The 19,449-nt window shown below is 44.4% G+C and overlaps 1 protein-coding gene across 1 annotated transcript in view; it reads right to left on the bottom strand.

The window, feature by feature from the left end:
* The window catches only part of GLP1R (glucagon like peptide 1 receptor), a 138,377-nt gene extending 119,238 nt beyond the window's left edge, over nt 1–19,139 (bottom strand). The window contains exons 1-3 of the mRNA XM_066623204.1: nt 18,887–19,139; nt 11,863–12,498; nt 11,538–11,548 (exon numbers count right to left, since the gene is read on the bottom strand). Of these exons, the coding sequence (XP_066479301.1) occupies nt 11,538–11,548; nt 11,863–12,498; nt 18,887–19,139 (900 nt within the window). The remainder of the gene's footprint in view (nt 1–11,537; nt 11,549–11,862; nt 12,499–18,886) is intronic.
* Between the last annotated feature and the right edge of the window lie 310 nt (nt 19,140–19,449).

The following is a 19,449-nucleotide window of genomic DNA, read 5'->3' as shown; positions in this document are numbered from 1 at the left end:
GCAAATATCTGGTAGTTTCTCAGCCAACAGCAGCATTTTTAACATCTGTATGTGTTGTGTATGTTCTTCAAGATTCTCCCCAAGATTGGATGTCCACCCAGGCTCCTCAGCATCATCAGATCTTTCCACAAGGACATGAAGGGCACTGTTGTCTTCGATGGCTCCACATCAGACCCTTTTGACATCCAAAGCGGAGTGAAGCAGGGCTGTGTTCTTGCACCAACCTTGTTTGGGATTTTCTTCGCTGTCCTGCTGAAGCAGGCCTTTGGAACTGCAACAGAAGGCATCTATCTCCGGACCAGATCAGACGGAAAGCTCTTCAACCTCTCCAGACTGAGAGCAAAATCCAAAGTCCAGCTGAAATGTCTGCGTGACTTCCTCTTTGCCGACGATGCAGCTGTCACTACCCACTCTGCCAAAGATCTCCAGCAGCTCATGGATCGTTTTAGCAAGGCCTGCCAAGATTTTGGACTGACAATCAGCCTGAAGAAAACACAGGTCATGGTTCAGGATGTGGACTCACCTCCCTGCATTACAATCTCTGAGCATGAACTGGAGGTTGTCCATGACTTTGCGTACCTTGGCTCAACGATCTCCGACACTCATTCTCTCGATACCGAGCTAAACAAGCGCATTGGTAAAGCAGCTACCACGTTTTCCAGACTCACAAAGAGAGTCTGGTCCAACAAGAAGCTGACGGAACATACCATGATCCAGGTCTACAGAGCTTGCGTCCTGAGTACACTTCTGTACTGCAGCGAGTCATGGACTCTTCGCTCACAACAGGAGAGGAAACTGAGCGCTTTCCACATGCGCTGCCTCCGACGCATCCTCGGCATCACCTGGCAGGACAAAGTTCCAAACAACACAGTCCTGGAACGTGCTGGAATCCCTAGCATGTATTCACTGCTGAAACAGAGACGCCTGCGTTGGCTTGGTCATGTCGTGAGAATGGATGATGGCCGGATCCCAAAGGATCTCCTCTATGGAGAACTCGTGCAAGGAAAGCGCCCTACAGGTAGACCACAGCTGCGATACAAGGACATCTGCAAGAGGGATCTGAAGGCCTTAGGGATGGACCTCAACAAGTGGGAAACCCTGGCCTCTGAGCGGCCCGCTTGGAGGCAGGCTGTGCAGCATGGCCTTTCCCAGTTTGAAGAGACACTTTGCCAACAGTCTGAGGCTAAGAGGCAAAGAAGGAAGGCCCATAGCCAGGGAGACAGACCAGGGACAGACTGCACTTGCTCCCGGTGTGGAAGGGATTGTCACTCCCGGATTGGCCTTTTCAGCCACACTAGACGCTGTGCCAGAACCACCTTTCGGAGCGCGATACCATAGTCTTTCGAGACTGAAGGTTGCCAATAAATTAAAAAAAAAAAATGTGTTGTGTATGTATCTGTATGTATGTGTATGTATGTGACTGTATGTATAGAGGGAGGATATAAGCAACATGAATGCTGATGCAAACTCAAGCCTTCTAGGAAGCATTTCAGCCAGTGGCAGCCATTATGTAAAAAACACTATGCATATTAAAGGAAAGACACAAACTTTTACGTTTTATAACTACAACACTGTGTAAACCATTGGTTCCCAAACCCTGGTCTGTGGACCACTGGTGGTCCACAAGGTCCTGAGAAGTTTATATGTGAGGTCTCAGAAAAAAGATACCCTTTGATCACTTCTAGTATCTTGCTGAGCAAGCGTTCCCCGACGGTCCACTAGAGAGGGTGGAGAACTGACTACCCACAGCTAGCACTGAAATGTTGTTAAGGCTGCATGTGGTATGTTTTCTGACCTCTCTGGTTGTCCACAGGGGAGTGCTCATTCAGAAGTTGCTTTCCCATGGACCACCAGAGAGTGCGGAGAACAGACCACCTGCAGCCAGCAACAAAAGTGACAACCCATAGATTTTCTCTATAAATAATAAATTTAAGAAATAAAATGTGATATTTATTAAATAGGATCAAGGCAGAAGTAAAATATAATGTAGCACATTCTCCAATTACAAATTTAATTTTTTTTGCATGCAGGGGGTGGGGGTTGCATGTGGTCCACAACAATTTCAAGTTTTACCTCCGTGGTCCGTGTGCTCATCAAGGTTGGGAACCACTGGTGTAAATTAATAACCATGGCCCCTAAAAAGCACAGTAGGCACCACGTGCTCTCACACAATGTGTGAGGCACCATGTAGCAGCTTCACACTATGGCTGCTACATGTGCGGTTTACTTCCCAGTGCTACTAATATAAGGCTGTAATAGGAACAGGCTTTTTTCCAGGGAAGTGTCCCAAGGCACCGTGGAAAGAGCTGGAATAGATTGCACCTAGCTCTGGGTGTAGTTGCTCCACTTTAGTATGTCTTAGACACACACCACTAATGACATTTGGGAATGACATTTCCAAATATCATGAGAAACACTGAAGGGAGTACTGTCCCCTCCTAAAAAGCTGAATTAGCAAAAGTATACCTTACTTTAACTACATGGCTACTATAATATTCACATCATAAAATAACAGATTATTCAAATAAATGCTTTTTATTGGTACTTGCTGGGATAGGTTTCTGGCAAACAGAGACGTAAAGACTCGCAAATTATTAGCTAGGAGAAAATAAATGAAACCAATCCAGTTTCTGCTTAGCAATGTCTTTTGCATGCACAGAGAGTCAAGTGAGCATAAATTACAAGAACTACTAAACACAAAGGAAGATTGTATTCTAATATATTTTGCCATACATAGTAAAACATTTCGCCACTCTACCAAAAACTATTACTAGCTATAAATAAATGAAGATGTTGCAAGATTCGATAGGGCAGCTCCAGCTGGGAAGAAACAAGCAGGTAAAGACACGAACTCAGCAAAGCCAATTAAAAGTGTCACTAAGCTGGTTTCACTTGCAAGAACAGGAGACATTCCTGGTGAAATGGAAAACAAAATGCAAAACATTCTTGCTGAAAATTAAAGCATTACTAATAAAGCATAACTAATTAAAAAATTCTGCAACTGTTTATTAAGGGCCAAACTATATGCAACATCCAGGAGAGTATCTTTCTCCCTATCACCCCAATTGTTTAAAACCCAAAGGCAACCTCAGAAGGCTGAGTGAAGAGATGTCAGAAGAGATTACTAACACTTCCTCAATTTTCCACTCACAATTCCCTGCCCAAGTTGCTTATCCCCCTGTGGTGAAAAAGATAAGGGTAGTTATCCAGTAAGGTACAAATCACAATACATTGGGTCCCCAAGTTACAGATGTCCCATCTTACGGGTGGCTGTGTCTGAGCATTTGCATGGGTACAATCTGTCTCATCCTGTGCTTTTGTGCAAGCACAATGGTACTGTTCCAACCTCTAGACCAGGGGTGTCCAAAGTTTTTGACAGGAGGGCCACATCATCTCTCTGTGTCAGGGGCCGGGGGGGAAAAAAGAATTTACATTTATAATTTGAATAAATTTACATAAGTTTACATAAATGAAACTATTAAAGATGAACTTATTTGAATGAATGAAGGTCTTGCAATAGCTCGATAAAAGGCCTTGCACAAAGCAAGGCTGGCCCTTCCTTTGCTGCCACTATTGCATCACAGACATGAAACAGCAAGCAGTGGTGGAAACCCTCATCCCACAGCTCACGCAAGAGGTCAAACAGTTGCCCTCACGCTGAGAGCAGCTGCGTTGGACCAGTGCAGGCTCCAATAAATCTCTGGAGGCCAGAGGCTCATTGGAGACTGGGGTCTCCCTGAGTGCCGCATTGAGAGGCCTCGGGGGCCGCACATGGCCCCAGGGCCAGGGTTTGGGCACTCCTGCTCTAGACAAACTTCTGGAATGGAAACAGGACGTGAGTTGGGCGCTTACTGTAGTGCCAACTACGGGCCCAATCCTATCCAACTTTCCAGCACCAGTGCAGCCGCAATGCAGCCACAAGGTAAAGGAACCAATGTTCCCACACCTTGAGGAAGCCTTGGTGACTGCCTCTCCATCACAGGATGCAGTGCATGCCCCATTGGCATGGCTGCACCAGCACTGGAAAATTGGATAGGATTGGGCCGTACATTGACCAAAGGGTTCACAAACCAAGAAGGACACAGGGTCAAGGGAGGACCAATAGAGGACCAGCTTGAGTAAAAGTTTTTGCAAATGGACCTACAACTCAAGTAATTTCTAAAACCCAAGACACTGGTACCAGGAACTTTACTTGTTCTTACTAGATATTGACCCAGTGAAATAAGAAATGAATTAAATGAAACCTTTATCACTGAAGCTAAACTCAATTCCACATACAACTTAACTGTTTAAATTGCACTATGATCAATGAAATTTAAAGAACCCAACTCATCACAGGATTGTGGTCAAACTCTGTACATGAATGGTGACAAGAAAAAGTTGGTGATGCTTCAAAGCCAAGGAATTCATGACTGCATGACTCATTATAGTGGGTGGCCAAACATGGATCACAAGCCACATGTGGCTCTTTAACATATAACGTGGGGCTCACAGAAACATGTTGGCTGAGCTCCTTTTTGCATCACAATATAAAAGGTAAACAAAAAATGTTCAAGCTATATAATTATTCGCAAGTTTGCAATAATAAATTGACAGTACACTGAATTAAAATGTAAGGTTAGTGTTCATTATGTGTAAAAAATATTTAAGAATTTAAATGCTTCTTAAATAGTGCAGCTCTCAAACATTTCTCTTGCAGCTCCTAAACACCTGAAGTTTATCATACGTGGCTCTTAAGCAAGTTTGGCCACCCCTGCATTAGAGCAGGACATTCACAGTAGTTTTTACCTCAGAATACAAGAATGTAGGCAGATAACCTCCCTGTCACAGGGAGGTTAACTCCATAGGGAGCAGATAAAGACACACTTATCTCCAATGGGAGACATTAACTCTACATTCATCTTTAACATTTTTTGCTTTTCATTACTTGTTGGCATTCAGTATTAAGGGGAAACATTTATGTCTTGCTCCCCTTTTACTAAATAGTGGAAGTTCAGGTCAGCCTTCTACAGAATTACTTTGTTTTGAAGAGAAAGTATTTTGAAGAGAAATGTTTCAATACTCCATTTCCTGAATTAGAAGGCATAAGGCTACAGTAGACAGCTACAATGCAATGTTCTTCAAATCTTTTAAGTGATGCTCAAGAAATTGCACAGAAGCAGCCACTTGTCCATATTTGTAACCACGCAAAGGGCTAAGAAGGAAATGGCAGATACCACATGACAAAAAAAAAACAACACAATACGCCTGTCAGGGCATGAGGAGTTCTGAGAATGAAAACTAAGAAAGAGAACATTCAAATACCTTAGCTCTCTTCAAATACCTAAAACGCTGTCATACGGAAGAAGGGAACAACATATTCTCAGCTGTCTCTGAAAGTAGAACTAGAACCAATGGCTACAAACAGCAAGAGAGGAGATTTCAATTATAAATCAGAAAAAAATTCCTGACGGTCAGGGCGGTCTGGCAGTGGAACAGATTGCCAAGAGAGGCGGTGGACTCTCCCTCACTAAAGATATTCAAGCAGAGGCTCGACAAGCACCGGTTGGAGATGCTCTAAGAGGATTTCCTGCCTAAGGTGGGGGTTGAACTAGATGACCTATAAGGTCCCTTCCATGATTCTATATACATCTGTGACCTTTCAAGGTGATTATGCAATTTCTTCCCAAAGTTAAAACATTACTTCTGCTAGTCATATTTGCACAGAATAACAGAACAGAGAGAATCACAGCATTTACTGCTCTTCCTTGATTTTCAACTGCATTCTATTATCTGGAACTCGGCTAACAGAGTTTTAGGTTATGGTATCAAATATCATTGAAGAACACATCATTTTAGGAGGAACATGCCATTTGAACTTTATATATTTTCTATCAAAAGAACAGCTGTTGCAACCCAAAGGGAACTCTTGGATGAAAGCAAGTAACAGTTCTGCCTACAATGTAGATAGTATAATTTTGCCCAAGGGGCAAATACAGGACATGGATAGTCACTCAGTGTTTTGCCGAGTGGTCTTACAGCAAGACCCAATGAGAAACAGTGAGAAGAGATACTGTCCAAGTAGCACAAGCAGGTAGCAAGTAGCACAATTAGAAGAGGAGCATTATTGAAGTATTCGTGAACTTGAGGGACATTCTGCCAGAGTCATTCTTCATCTAAAGAAGGACAGGAAAATTAGTATTAAGAAATAAATCACTATTTCTCAGGAACGGACTATGTGAAATTCAGGAAGGATTTGATGTCATTTTTTATTATTAAGATTTGGCAAGCAAAAGAAATAAGAGTTATATGTTTAAAAACTATCAAGAAAATAAAGCAGCAGATTTATTTCTCCATTATAAACCAAAACTTGTTCAGCCATATTCTACTTATTAAAAACAATTGCAGGTTATCATGGGGACAGGGCAGGACACTGGCACAGTACTTCTGCTTTGCTTTCGAAAAACTGTAGGCTTGCACATGACTAATCCAAAATGTTTTTCACTGCATTAGAGAAATGCACTAATTCGCTGCATTAGTCCATACCTTCACTTTGTACAGTACATGTCTATAGGGGCCTATTTACACTGTTGCTAGCCTTAAAAGAGACTTTGGTTGGCAACCTTCAGTCTCGAAAGACTATGGTATAAGCCTACAGCACCCGGTATTCCCAGGCGATCTGCCATCCAAGTACTAACCAGACCTGACCCTGCTTAGCTTCCGAGATCAGACAAGATCGGGCATGTGCAGGGTAAATACTTAACTTGCAAACCTGTTTACAAATAAGTGCTTTTCACATTCCATTTAAGTCAAATAAAGATGGCCCATATGGAGAAAGAAAACCTTGTACACCACCCTGAGCTCTTTGAAGGAAAGGCAGGATAGAAGTAAATACATGTTATTATAACTAATATAATATAATTAATATAATATATTCTTATACTAATATTATTATAACTAGTAATAAACTTAATGGTCCCTGTATGCACATCCTTTACAGAGTACTTAGACATTCAAGCCTGCAATCCTATAAACACTCACTTGGGAGTAGACAAACATGGGGTTGCGCTGTAATTGTAGCTTTAACATACAGGTAAGCAAAATTTACAATTCTAAGTTTTTTATTAGCGAGCAATAAAACTTTGCTGTGCAATAAATGGTCTACAGACGGAGAGATGGCCATTACAGTCCAAAAACCCTGCATCTAAAAATCCACTTCTAATCTTTGGTGGTCTTGAATGGATTGCAAAAAGATTATCAAACTAGATTTTTATGTAATTTATGGTCCAATACTATCCAATATCCAACTGCCCATGCTCCTGTGCCAATGGGTTGCGTGCTGCATTCTGTGGAGGGGGCAGTTACAGAGGCACCTTCAACATAAGGGAACACAGGTTCCTTTACTTTGGGCTGCACTACGGCTGTACTGGTGCTGGAAAGTTGGATAGAATTTGGCCCTTACATAGTTTTAAAATCTTAGAAGGTACAAAATATATAATTAACCACTTTTCAATCTTTTTCCTTTCAATGGAACTGTTAAGTGCATACTTTAAATCGCTTCATATTTAATACAAACAACGTAATTTCCTCCCAATTTGCCCTCATCAAGTCAAAAAGCAAAAAAAATAATAACTTTCCCCCTTCATTTGAACTGAGTTCATTCACTACACCTGAAACCTCCCTGACCAGGTGGGGTAATTCTTGGAACTGGAAGAAGCACCAGCTAACATGGGTGGCCAACCTTTCAATTTTAGGGCTCCTGGACCTTTAACAATTGTGTAGAGTTTTGACAGGTGCAGCTTTTAAAAGCCTTCCATGTTAAGCTGCACCTGCCAAAATTCCCTTTTATGTCACTCTGTCCTCTACTGTTTCTAGTCACCCTGGTACAGTCTATATTTCTCCGTTTGAAATACATAAAACTCAGTCGTTAACCAACTAAACTCTGAGGCATATATTTTTATTATGGGTATTTAAAAACCTAGTAACAGGAATACAAAGCAGAATGATCACGTTTCTGGAAATCCATGGTTAGCTTTATATGACTTCACCAGAGAGTGTTTTAAAAGAACATAACAAAACTATGATGTGGATAGCTGACCAACAGGTATCTTGAGAATTTGATTCTGAAAGATAAATTGCTCATTTGGGTTAAAGGTCCTGTTAACATGAACTTTTCTCAGTCCGAGAGACTCTTACATGCAGGGCTTTTCCCCCACATTAAATGAATTATATTCTCAGACACACTCTATACCAGGGGTGCTCAACAGGTGGATCGCGATCTGACTGAGACTGAGGCTGCAATCCTAGCCACACCTACCTGGGAGAAAGCCTCATTGATTACAATGGGACTTACTTCTGAGTAGACATGCAAAGGATAGGGCTGTCACTCTGCCTCCCTCCCCCAGCCCCAATAAAACCATTTCTACCTACAAAAAAGAGGAGCTGGAACACTGCCTGTGATGCCTTTAGTCCAGCAACTATTAAGTCTAATAGTTTAAAAATAAAATATTGAAATGAATGGGGACCCACTTGAAATGGCTCACAACCCACCTAGTGGGTCCTGATCCACAGTTTGAGAAGCACAGACCTAGACTGTATGAAAAATAAGACTGAATGTGTATTTTGGTCTAAGATGGCCATTATACACATTACGAAGATGATTTACTAATCTTTAAAGAAATGTAAACAATTTTTGTTCTGGCACACATGATGGAATCTTTTTGAAATGAAATTTCCTTTATTACTGTGAATCTCCTTTATGACAAATAGTTCACTTGGTTCAATCATCATCATCATCATCATCAAAGCCTTGTTTCTACAGTACCACTAGAACTGGTCCCATTTGTTTTCACAGTGTGGTGATGTAGATCTTTTATTTCCACAATAGCCCTGGTGACAGAATGAGAGCACATTCATAAGAACCACACAGACACTGCACAAAAAGCCAAACTTAGCGAGAAGTTGTTTAAGAGAACAGTTGCCGAGGATTGGTTATAAAACTGCAACAAGAGCTTATACAATTCTAAAGACAGAGCCTTTTCCAAGTCTATCTTCCTGTCTTCTCAAATAGCTACTTGGGTTGCCTACAGCTACAACAGCCTCTGCCTAATCCTATCTTCCCTCATCCACTGTGAACTTTCAAGTTGGTCTTGTCACAGAAGTTTGCATCTTACATAGTAGTCCTAAGCAAATGGGACACACACTTACTATGCTTTGTGTTCTGCAACTTCATAACCTTATTCTGCTCAATCCTTATTGCTGACATGCCCTCATTCTGTCACCTGGACTACTGCAGCATCCTCCTGTATCCTTTCTCATCTCAGTCTGTAGTCCTATAAGATTCACTGTATGAACCACAGACTGCATAGGACACAATATTGCTGAAACATCGCTTCAAGTATGCTTGAGTTCCCTGCTTCCACCATTGTTTCAAAAGTATCACTTCAGCCTTGTGCCCTGCAGTTTTCTACACTCATTTCACTTGGCATTGAGGTTAGCCTTACCTTTTCTTCATAAAGTAAACCCTCCTCAAAGGCCATGACTAATACTTGGGCAGAAAGAGCCCAACCCAAGCAGCTGGAGTGAGCTTGGCACTTGGCAGTGCTGAAGATATTCCAGCAAGTAATGTGAAGTTGACCGTGTTCTTGATCTCTTTGCTTTACCTGTATATCTTCATAGTATGAGGATTATTTTCCATGTGCTACTACTGCTACTACTACTACAGCAAATTAAATTTGACAATACCTGAGATGTTTTGTTTTTAAAGCACAGCTAAGTAGCCAAACTAAGTATTAGTTGTTCTACCACAGGTGGTATTCTTATCCACCAACAGCAAAGTTCCTGTAGCAAAATTGTATGCTATGATGACATTCATCCTCTTCTGCAATGTAAAATAATTTCTTTCAGCACCTTTCACTGCCGCTAGTGAACCAGCCTCGGCTTCATGCACTGACTTTTAATGCTCTGATTTAGGTCAAACTGCAGCATGTTTTATTTAGAGAAAATAATCTTCAGACAAACTAACTGAATGTCACCCTATATTACTGTTTCTATTTGCATTTCTCCTCTCTCAAGATTTTTTCTATGTCGTTTGAAAGCTCTTTCTCAATAAGAATAAGATATATTGGATTAGGTGCCATGTCAACGATCAGAACTGTTTGATTCATAACAAAGGATCTGACAAAGAAAAGTATATTCCGTTACAAAACTGCTTCACTCCTCCTTTTAAAAATTCCTGTTCAAGGAATAAAAATACTTGAAGTCCTTTGCTTAATGACTGAACATATAATCAAGAGACCCCTCTTGAACAAATCAATGATAGCTGCAAATCTGCTGCCTGCAGAGAGGGTCACATAGCGTTCAGTCAAAAGTGTAAAAGGTCCAAGATGTGTGGTGGATCACAACCACTTCCTTCCAACTAGATATGGGCAGACACAAAACCAAAAGTTTAATCATCACTTCAAAATTCTAAAGACACAAGATTCTGAGGTTATAATCCTACATACACCTAGCTGGAACTCTCACTGAAACCAGTGCAACCTATGAGCGAGGCAGGCAAAGGATAAGATCACAGGCGACTGCACATTTGTTTTGTTTTAATTGAGTTTCATTTCCTTTTCAAGCCAATAAAATTTCTTTTTTGAACCATTATGAGATCTTATCTTTAAAAAAAGCAGGTAGAGTAAGATATTTGTCCAGAGCACTGAAAAAGTACTTTGTATCCCATAATCTATTTTGAGAATGTCAAAAACAAAGCATCAAAAGTGTGGGCAGGAGGTCTGGTCTAGAGGGTAGAGCCTAGCCAACGTCAGCTGAGTGATTCCACCTGCTCTTGGTGTGAGCAAGAAGCGTCTTGGCTGCCCTCCATGTGAGAGATGGAGCTGCTTGCCAGCCTGCGTGGGAGAACTGGAGGCCAGAAGTGAAACCAAACCAGGAAGATCCATTCTGAAATGTTGTTGGTTCTTGAGAGAGAGAACCTCTATGATTGTAAAAATCCCCTTGAGGGATTTAGAAACGCCTGCCTATGTAAACAGCCTTGAATAAAGTCAGAGGAGTAATCCGATGACCAGAAAGGCGGTATATAAATACCTAGTTGTTATTATTATTGTTATTATTATTCAGGTTCAAGTAAGCGATGAACAGATGATACCTTACAGCATTTTAAAAATATGCTGATGCCCCTTTTCCCTGGAACACAGTTCCTTTCCAGGAGCAATATGCACAGGCATACCTCAATGCAGATGTGACAGACAAATTCACCTGTGCAAGCTGAAGTTATTCTTGCATATCTGCTATCAGCCATGCCATGCCAGTCAAGTTTCCAAGACCTCCTCAAAATACGCCTAAAACATGCCCCCCGGCACAGTTTTCAAGCAGAAACACCACATAAACACAACAAACAATTCAAGAGGCAAAGGGGTGCATCTGCATGATGGAAACACAGAATTATAGCAATCCAGTTATAATGTACAGGATTACAGCAATCCAGGCATACCGGGTTCAGGGCAAACCACAGCAGCAAACACTCTGGCTAGGGGTTTTGGTTTTGAGAAACTCACCTGCATCATGCCTGGCATATAAACAAAAAACAGAGATTACAACAAGCCCAACTTTTCCCAGGTAGGCACTCCTTCACTTGACTCATTTGGGTGCCAACCCATTTCAGTGTTTTCCAGATGGGGTGACCTTGGGTGAGCAGCCAGATGGGACCTACTTTATTTCTGAATGCCCTTTTTCTGCCTATATTTGGAACTTTCCCCAGGTGCTTTTCGGTTCTGACTGCGGGTTTGCTTTCAGTGCATTGACTTTTGAAGGTTAATCATAGCAATAGTAAGAGTATTTCTAGGCTGCCTTACAACAAAATGTGACTTACAGAGAACTCACGGCTGCCTGCGCCCAAAGGGCTCCCAATCTCCAAAGACGCAGCAGAACCCCTAGAAAAGACACTGCTGGGCGAGTGCCCCCTTCTCCTGCCGCTCCCTCCCCCCGCGCCGCTGCTCTCCAGGCCGCTCGCCGCCTCCCGGGGAAGGGACGAGGAGGACAGCCGCAGCCCACCTCCACAGGCAGCCGAGCAAGCCTGCCCCGTGGAGCCGAGCGGCGGGCGCAAAGGGCGCGCCGGGTCCGGCCAGCGCGGAGCCGGGGAGCGCAGCCTGGTCCCCTCCCAGCCGCACTCACCTGCCTCGTGGCAGTCGCTCCGCCCACGGCCAAGAGCAGCGCCAGAGTGAAGCTCCTCCAGGGAGCCGCGCGCGCCGGGGAGCGGGGCATGCCCGCGTCCTGCCTGCCTGCCTGAGGCGCCGCGAAGCTGCCCCGCGGCAAGCCGGGCGCGGGGCTGGAGCCGGGGCGGGCGCGCGGGAGAGTCCTGAGGCGCCGGAGTTTCGCTGAAGTTTGCGCGCGGGCGGAGCGGCTTTTGTCCACTCGGGGGCGGGCTGCGCGTGGCTGGGCAGCCAATCGCTTCTGCCCGCAGCCGCTGGGCTGGCAACAGGGCTGGCGCGCAGCCACTCGCCACCGCGCGCGACTCCGCTGCACCAGAGGGAGCGAGGGAGGGGTTGCGCCTGCGAGCAGGTCTTCCTCGCGCTGCCGGGGCGGGGGCAGAGCGTCACCTGTGGGCCTGCAGCCTCTTCTGCCTTCGGTGTGGGTTCAGTCCTGAAATGCTGGTCAGATCCTCCAGATCGCTCCTGAATGGATGGAAAGGGTCCGAAAACGCAGCCTGGTGCAACTCAAGCAAACCAGCGGGAGCACAGCAAGTAACTTCGCTGCTGCCCAGTCCTAGGCGTGTCTAAAGTAAGCCCCACTGCGTTCAACTGGACTTCCTCCCAGGGAAGTGTGCCCAAGGACTGCAGCCCTGATCCTGTTACTCTGTCAGAATAAAAAGGATACTTCAGTGCAGCTCCAGGGGCCAGACGCCCCCGGGGAAGCTTTTGATCCAGCCCTCAGGCTCTCAGCTGCTAAGCAGTGCTGAGGTGTCACTGCTGAAAGGCTGTCCCACATGATAACTGGGCTCTCCCATATCTGGAAATATGATCAAGATTTGCCTATTTTCTCTTCTGTCATTTGCAACTAATGAGTTCCTAAGAGAAAAAAGTGTTTATTTCTGGTTATCACCTGTTTAAAGACATCACTTCCTGCCTAATGTCATCACTTCTGGCCCTCAGCAAGCATCCTGAATGCTGTTCGGCCCACTGTATGAAACAAGTTTGACATCCCTTCTTGAGGACAAACTGTCAACCCTTCTGACCTCAGACTCTCCCGCTTTACTAGTTCAGGGATCTTGAGCAAGCTTTCCACAAAGCACTACCACAGGACTGCTTGATCCATCTGAATCCTCTCTTATCCTGTGATCCACCCATGGCTTCAGCAGGAAAACTTGCCATACTCTTGTTCTTTCTTTAAAAAAAACAACCTACAGCTAGAGTAGGGTTGGAGGGAGGGAGACTCCTGTTATGTACTGCCCAATAAACAAGCCCCGAAGGCATCAGGATGAGATAGGCAGTGTGAAAAAGGAAAATTTCTTCTCTTGGGAAGAAATGTCACTTTTGCAACCGAAGTTTGACCAAGACTGTGTGATCTTCTTAGGACCGTATGAATAGCCCTAGGCCTAGATGGTCCAGTAATCAGAAACAGTCTTCAGATATTGTGCTGGTTATTTCATCCATTTAAACAAGTGATGGTGAACCCTTTGGGTCTGGCGTGTCAAAACTTCGGAAAATGACTGCTATGATATCACACACACACTCCCAATGGGAGAGAAACAATTCTTTATATACAGTATTTATTTATTTTAAAAAATACAATAATTTCCAATTACTTGCAAAAAAAGAGATGTGTAATATCCTGTTAATGAGCTCCTTTCCTACTCAGCATGAAATCTCCTCAGCTTCCCCCTTATTTTTCTTCAACAGTCTTCATCACTGGATCAGGACCATTAACTGCCCAGCAACACCAGTGTCACTAAGTAAGGTGGGTTTGTAAGTTGATTCAGTGCAAGAAGCAAGCAGTGATGTAGTTGCAAATATTGAGGACCTTTCTAAATTAAGAGCCCAATCCTATGCATATATACTCAGAAGTATGTCCCATTATAGTCAATGGGGCTTACTCCAAGGGAAGCCTGTGGCCCCAATCCTATCCCCTGCAATATTGTAGCATGCAGCCATGCCAATGGAGGCTGCACTACGTGCTATCGTGGGTCGAGCAATTGGGAAGCCTGCGGGGGTAAGTAAAAATATTTTTCACTTGCCTCCCAATTGTTACCCAATTGCATATGGGCCTCCTCGAAGATACTCTAGCGATTTTGGTGATGTATGTCCAAGGAGAGAAAAAGGGTAGAGATATATAAATACTGTTGTTGTTGCTGCTGCTTTAAAAAGAGGGGTAAGATTTGGGGTGTGAAATTGTCACTGAATCTACTCCCTCCCATCCCAATGCACCTCATTACTATCCGCCCTCCACGAACCGTCTCCCACACTGGCTGACCTGCTACGGCGCAGGCCACCAGCTGTGGCAGCAGACCTCCAATGCTACTGCTCCTTTGTGACAGCGACTTGGAAATGGCTGCCAGGGGTGCACCCTGCACGTCTTCGGCAACCAATTTACAACAGCAGGGCAGTGTCCTGCTGCCATAAATCCTAAAATAGGATTGGGCAATAATAATCAAACAGTTGGTTTTGCTGCTTTTAATACTATGCCCTCTATTCCAATTGCGTCTGTGTTGGTGGGAGAGGAATATACACACAATCAGATTCCCTCCCCCACAGTAAATTAGCAGCATGTTTACAAACGTTGTTTGAAAGGTTGTGAGATTGAGTGCATTTTTTTTTGCTTTCCCCCTCAAACTCTTTAGCATCTAAGTTCAGAGTCACTCCATGAGCAGACGGTGAGGCTGTCTAGACTTGGATAGCTTTGATGAGTTGCTGCTTATTATCAGGTTGCAACTTCTTCAGGTCTACAAATCTTGGTCTGTCTTTGTCAGGTTAGAAGCATTCAGAGTTTCACAAGACCAGCAAGGTCTGTGCATTTGTGCACAGCAACTTGATGGAGGATGTGTTCTCATCACAATACTGGCATTCAAAAAGAACTTAGAGGGACTCTTTTGTGTCTTAACTACATTGGATTCTTTCACCCCACCACCTTCATCACTCCTTCATCCCTATCTATTTGAATGGATTTGAAGTACTACATACTTGTACAATATCCAGTATTATATTTTGTTAATTGCTGAATACTTCTATGAAAATTTGCACGTGACTGTGTATACATTTATTTTTGTTAATTTATATTAAAAATTGTTTCACCTTATCTTAAAAGGAAAAAATCAAAGTGGCTAACCAAGGCATTTAAAACAATGGAACTAGAAGCAATCAAAGCTCAGCAATGCAAAATGGCAACAATAAAACAATAATGAAAGCAAACCAAAGCAATGGGGAAGGACCCTAGCTCAGTACCTGCTTTGCATGCAGCAGGTCCCGCGTTCAGTCCGTAGCATCTCCAGGTAAGAATTTCCTGTCTGAATTCCTGGGGAACTCTGCCAGCCAGTGTAGATGAGATGGATGGACCAAAGTTGATTCCGTATACAACAGCTTCCTATTTTCCTAAAAGAGTAGCAACTGATTACAGGGGTGGCCAACCTTTCGGTGGCGTCTGAACCGCCACCTATTAGCTTCCTATTTTCCTAAAAGAGTAGCAACTGATTACAGGGGTGGCAACCTTTCGGTGGTGACTGAACCGCCACCGGGTAGATGGGACTCGTTAGCCTGGGAAGGCAGCTCATCTGAGAGAAGGAAAACTCTGATCCCAAACCTCCGCTGCCTTGTGGCTACATCCAGTTATGGAAAAGGCTTCAGGAGTCAACCTCGAGGCAAAATCCGGAGCCGGAGTCCCTGAGGCAGTTCATGGCTGAACACAGTCACGTTCTGGCAACTCCTGCGACGCCGCTGGAACCAACCGTATTGGCCTCTGCCTTTCCATTGGACCATTTCAGCGACGTGGAGAGGGGGGATTTGCTGCATGGGAAACAGTCTATCCTCCATATCTATTTTACCCAGGCTTCGTGCACTGGAGAGGACACTCTGTTCCAGAACACTATTCAGAGTGCGATACCATAGTCTTCCGAGACTGAAGGATGCCAACAAGAACCTTTTGGGCAAGTGTACCACTAGTCAAGGCCCATGTTTCAGATTGTGTTGCAGTACAGATGCAGCCTGAAAGCAGAAAGTAGTTAGCAGGGAAGTGTGAAGGAGATAGACCTAATTCTATGTCATAGCCAAGGCCCATGTCAAAGCCTTCTTGTTTCTGTCCAGGAGTGCCACTCCCAAGTCTGTAACACTGGGCACTCATACCTCAAGTTGGACTGAAATTACAATTAATTATTTTAACAACTGGCGCTTCAGAAGAGAGATATTACAACCCAAGAATACAACCCAAGAGATATTAAAACCCTTTCTTTTTTTAAGTGTGAGATCCACCAGACCTCTCTCTTCATCATACAGTACTTAGTTAAAATGCATGAAATGAGAATCACTGCAGGATCTACTGTTAAATATGGCAGTCAATGAATTACACCCAGGAAAGAACAAACAGAAAGTGGAGCCTTACATAGCACTGCTTCATCTCTGATGCATTTAATCCATATATATATAAAAATGTTTATATGGAAACAGATGTACAACAAATACATGTACTAGCAGGTACATACTCCAGGGACTCAGAATTGGTTGTGGTTTCTTACAACACGTATACCCGCATTTGTCACTGTAAAATGTGTGTGGCTCAGCCACAAGCAGAAACAAAACGTTTAGGATTACTGGAGTAAAAATAGCACCTAAATGTTTGCAGAGTGCATTAAGTGTTAAAACCTCAACAGTATCTAGCTTTTAAAGGTTAAAAGGGTACTTGGTTGAGAATGTGTGTCTGAAAGAGAAGGAAAAGTCGAATGCAGAAGAAAATTGCAATATATTATTTTGACAATTGCATTTGGATCACCATGAATAAAATTAGTTTGACCCTCACCACAGTTCTGATGGAATAGACAAGAAAAACAATCTAACCACACTGAACATGTATGCATGAGAAGATTCAGATATTTCGCTGCATCTTTGTTAGTGCCTTTTCAACTGAAAAAAGTGTTGACAAAATTGACGTATATGTTTAATTTTTTGGCTCTGTTTACAGGAAATGTGTCAGTTTCAGAATAATAGTGTACAAGGCACATTGAAACCTTGGTGAAGCTCTTCAAGGCTGCCAATCTAAATGCACGAGGAAAGAAGCAGCACTGAACTCAATAAACCTGCACAAAATTGTGATGAAAAGAGGCTTTCAACTCAAGAACTGCTTCAGCCTCCTTTGCACCATCACAAAAAGTTGAACAGGGAGCAAGTCAGTGTGACTTCCTTCAGGTCACAGGGGACAAGTGTTAAAATAGTTGTTTTGGCCGTCACTGTGCCACTTTTGCTGAAACTTTTAATCTAGATGGATTAGCAATAATCGGTGCAGGGATCCACACAGCCCCTATGCCACTTAAAAATGTATTTCTGTACTCTGGGTGACGTGCTGTGAGTTTCATTTGCCTCTCTTTAGTCTCACCTTGCCCTTACCTTCCAGTATGTACACCCTTCATTTTCTCAGGGCTGCCAGTCTATTGTTTGGATACATTCTTTCTTGGTTTGTTTGCAATAACTCTGAAACTCAGCCTGCGTATACACAAGGACAGCTGTGCTCACTTCTGCAAATTAACTATGTTTGAAGTAAATGTGAAGGGAAAAATGCACAAAGGGAACATTTGGTTGCTGCTAAATATTTCTTGATTTATCAGATGTTGGGGTTCCCCTGACTTACCTGGGAGCAGAGCTGCCCGGGAGCCAGCCCCCACGTTGGGCAGTAGCGGCAGTGAGGGAAGGGAGCCTGCCTTAGCCCCTGCAGCTCACAGGGAAAATGGAGCCATGGGGCTGCCATGGGCGGACACTCATACCCACTGGGAGGGCAGTAGCGAGGCCAGAGGCCTGCGGACTCCTGGGAGCAAGCTCCGGCAAACCACGGTCGGGCACTCAGCTGGAAACCTGGCCTGTTCCTGAGCCAGGTGCTGGGGCCATGGGGGACCAAGCCAGTCCCTGACCAGCTGGACAGGCCTCCAGCAGACTGCCCTGAGCTCCAAGGCTCACCGTTGCCCCCTTGCCTGTCAGTCTGCAGGGGCAAAACTACCCACAAGCCCAGCCTACTCCAGGGTTGAGATTGTGGGCAGCAGTCCCTGCAACCTGGCTGGCAGGCAGAGCAAGAGGGAAAGGCACAGATGAGAAGAGAGCTCAGGTGGCCAGCATTATAACCCTCACAGGGAGATGTGAGCGGGGCCTAAGGGGGCTGACTCTAGCATAAAGCCCAGCCCAGCCCAGCCAGGGATGAAGGCAGAACTGGCTGGGCTATTGACTGGAGCAGATGTTGGCTAGCCCACCAGCCAAAGCAACCTGGGGCTGTGAGAGTCCCAGACGGTGAGGAGGAGGACCTGGGTAATGCAACCTCCTCCCTCCTACTGCGGCCATGGGCCAGGCTGACATCACTGAGGCCAGATCCCGAGGTGCCCTGCTGTTGCCTCCTGTGAACCAGTGGGTCCCCCATGCCCCACAACAATAAAACAATTACCAACATCAGAATGAGTTTCATGTTCTTTATCTACGTTAAAATTTGTCACTAACACCCAACCAGTCTAAATATTACTTTTCAGACACTTGCGCTACCTCCATAACTTGCAAAGTAGACAGTGTTTTCAAAAGTCAAACATAATACAGTCCCACCCCCTGGGAAGGGAGAAAAAGAGAAATTGTGCATTGATGGGGAGAATAGACTTGATACAAAGATTTGTTTGTTTGATATGCAGCCCAATCCTCCCATGGCATGCGGCTTCGGCAGCACCAAAAACAGCTACCGCCACATCCTGTGCACCAATGGCAGCCGCGGGCAGCACTTTCATCCCCTTCTCCTGGATAAGGGAAGTAGCCCAGCAAGTAAGAGTGTTTGTGTCCATGTGTCCGCCGAGCAGCAGAGGCTGGGCACTTGCCCAGCACTACCCCAGCGCTGGTCAGGACTGGACTAGCACGGGTGCTCGCCCGGCGGTAAGCCTTGCAAACATACCTTGAGGCACATTTGCAACAGTGCGCGCCGGCAATAAGCCGGCGCATTGAGCCCAAGATTGGGCTCTTAAGCTCTGGGAGGGGAAAAGGAAATCAGGAGCAGGATAACGCAGATGACTTGTTTGCACCAAAACAAAAGACACTGCAGTAAACTCAGGATCTGTTTAATGAATTGCAGGCTTTAATGGTTAAGATTCCCCACAGTGAGACACAAATCAGAAAGGACACCGTAATGAGGAGCTACAGAGTCTATACATGGTATTTTCAACTGCAAATAATGAAAATGCTGACTCATAGTCCAATCCTGAGCTAGGCACTCCAGCTTTCCACCAGAGCGCACTGTCACAAACGTGCTGTA

Source organism: Tiliqua scincoides, chromosome 1, assembly GCF_035046505.1.
Source record: "Tiliqua scincoides isolate rTilSci1 chromosome 1, rTilSci1.hap2, whole genome shotgun sequence".
NCBI classification, from domain to species: domain Eukaryota; kingdom Metazoa; phylum Chordata; class Lepidosauria; order Squamata; family Scincidae; genus Tiliqua; species Tiliqua scincoides.
The sequence above is the reverse complement of the archived record's forward strand: the minus strand, read 5'-3'. Positions and strand labels throughout refer to the sequence as shown.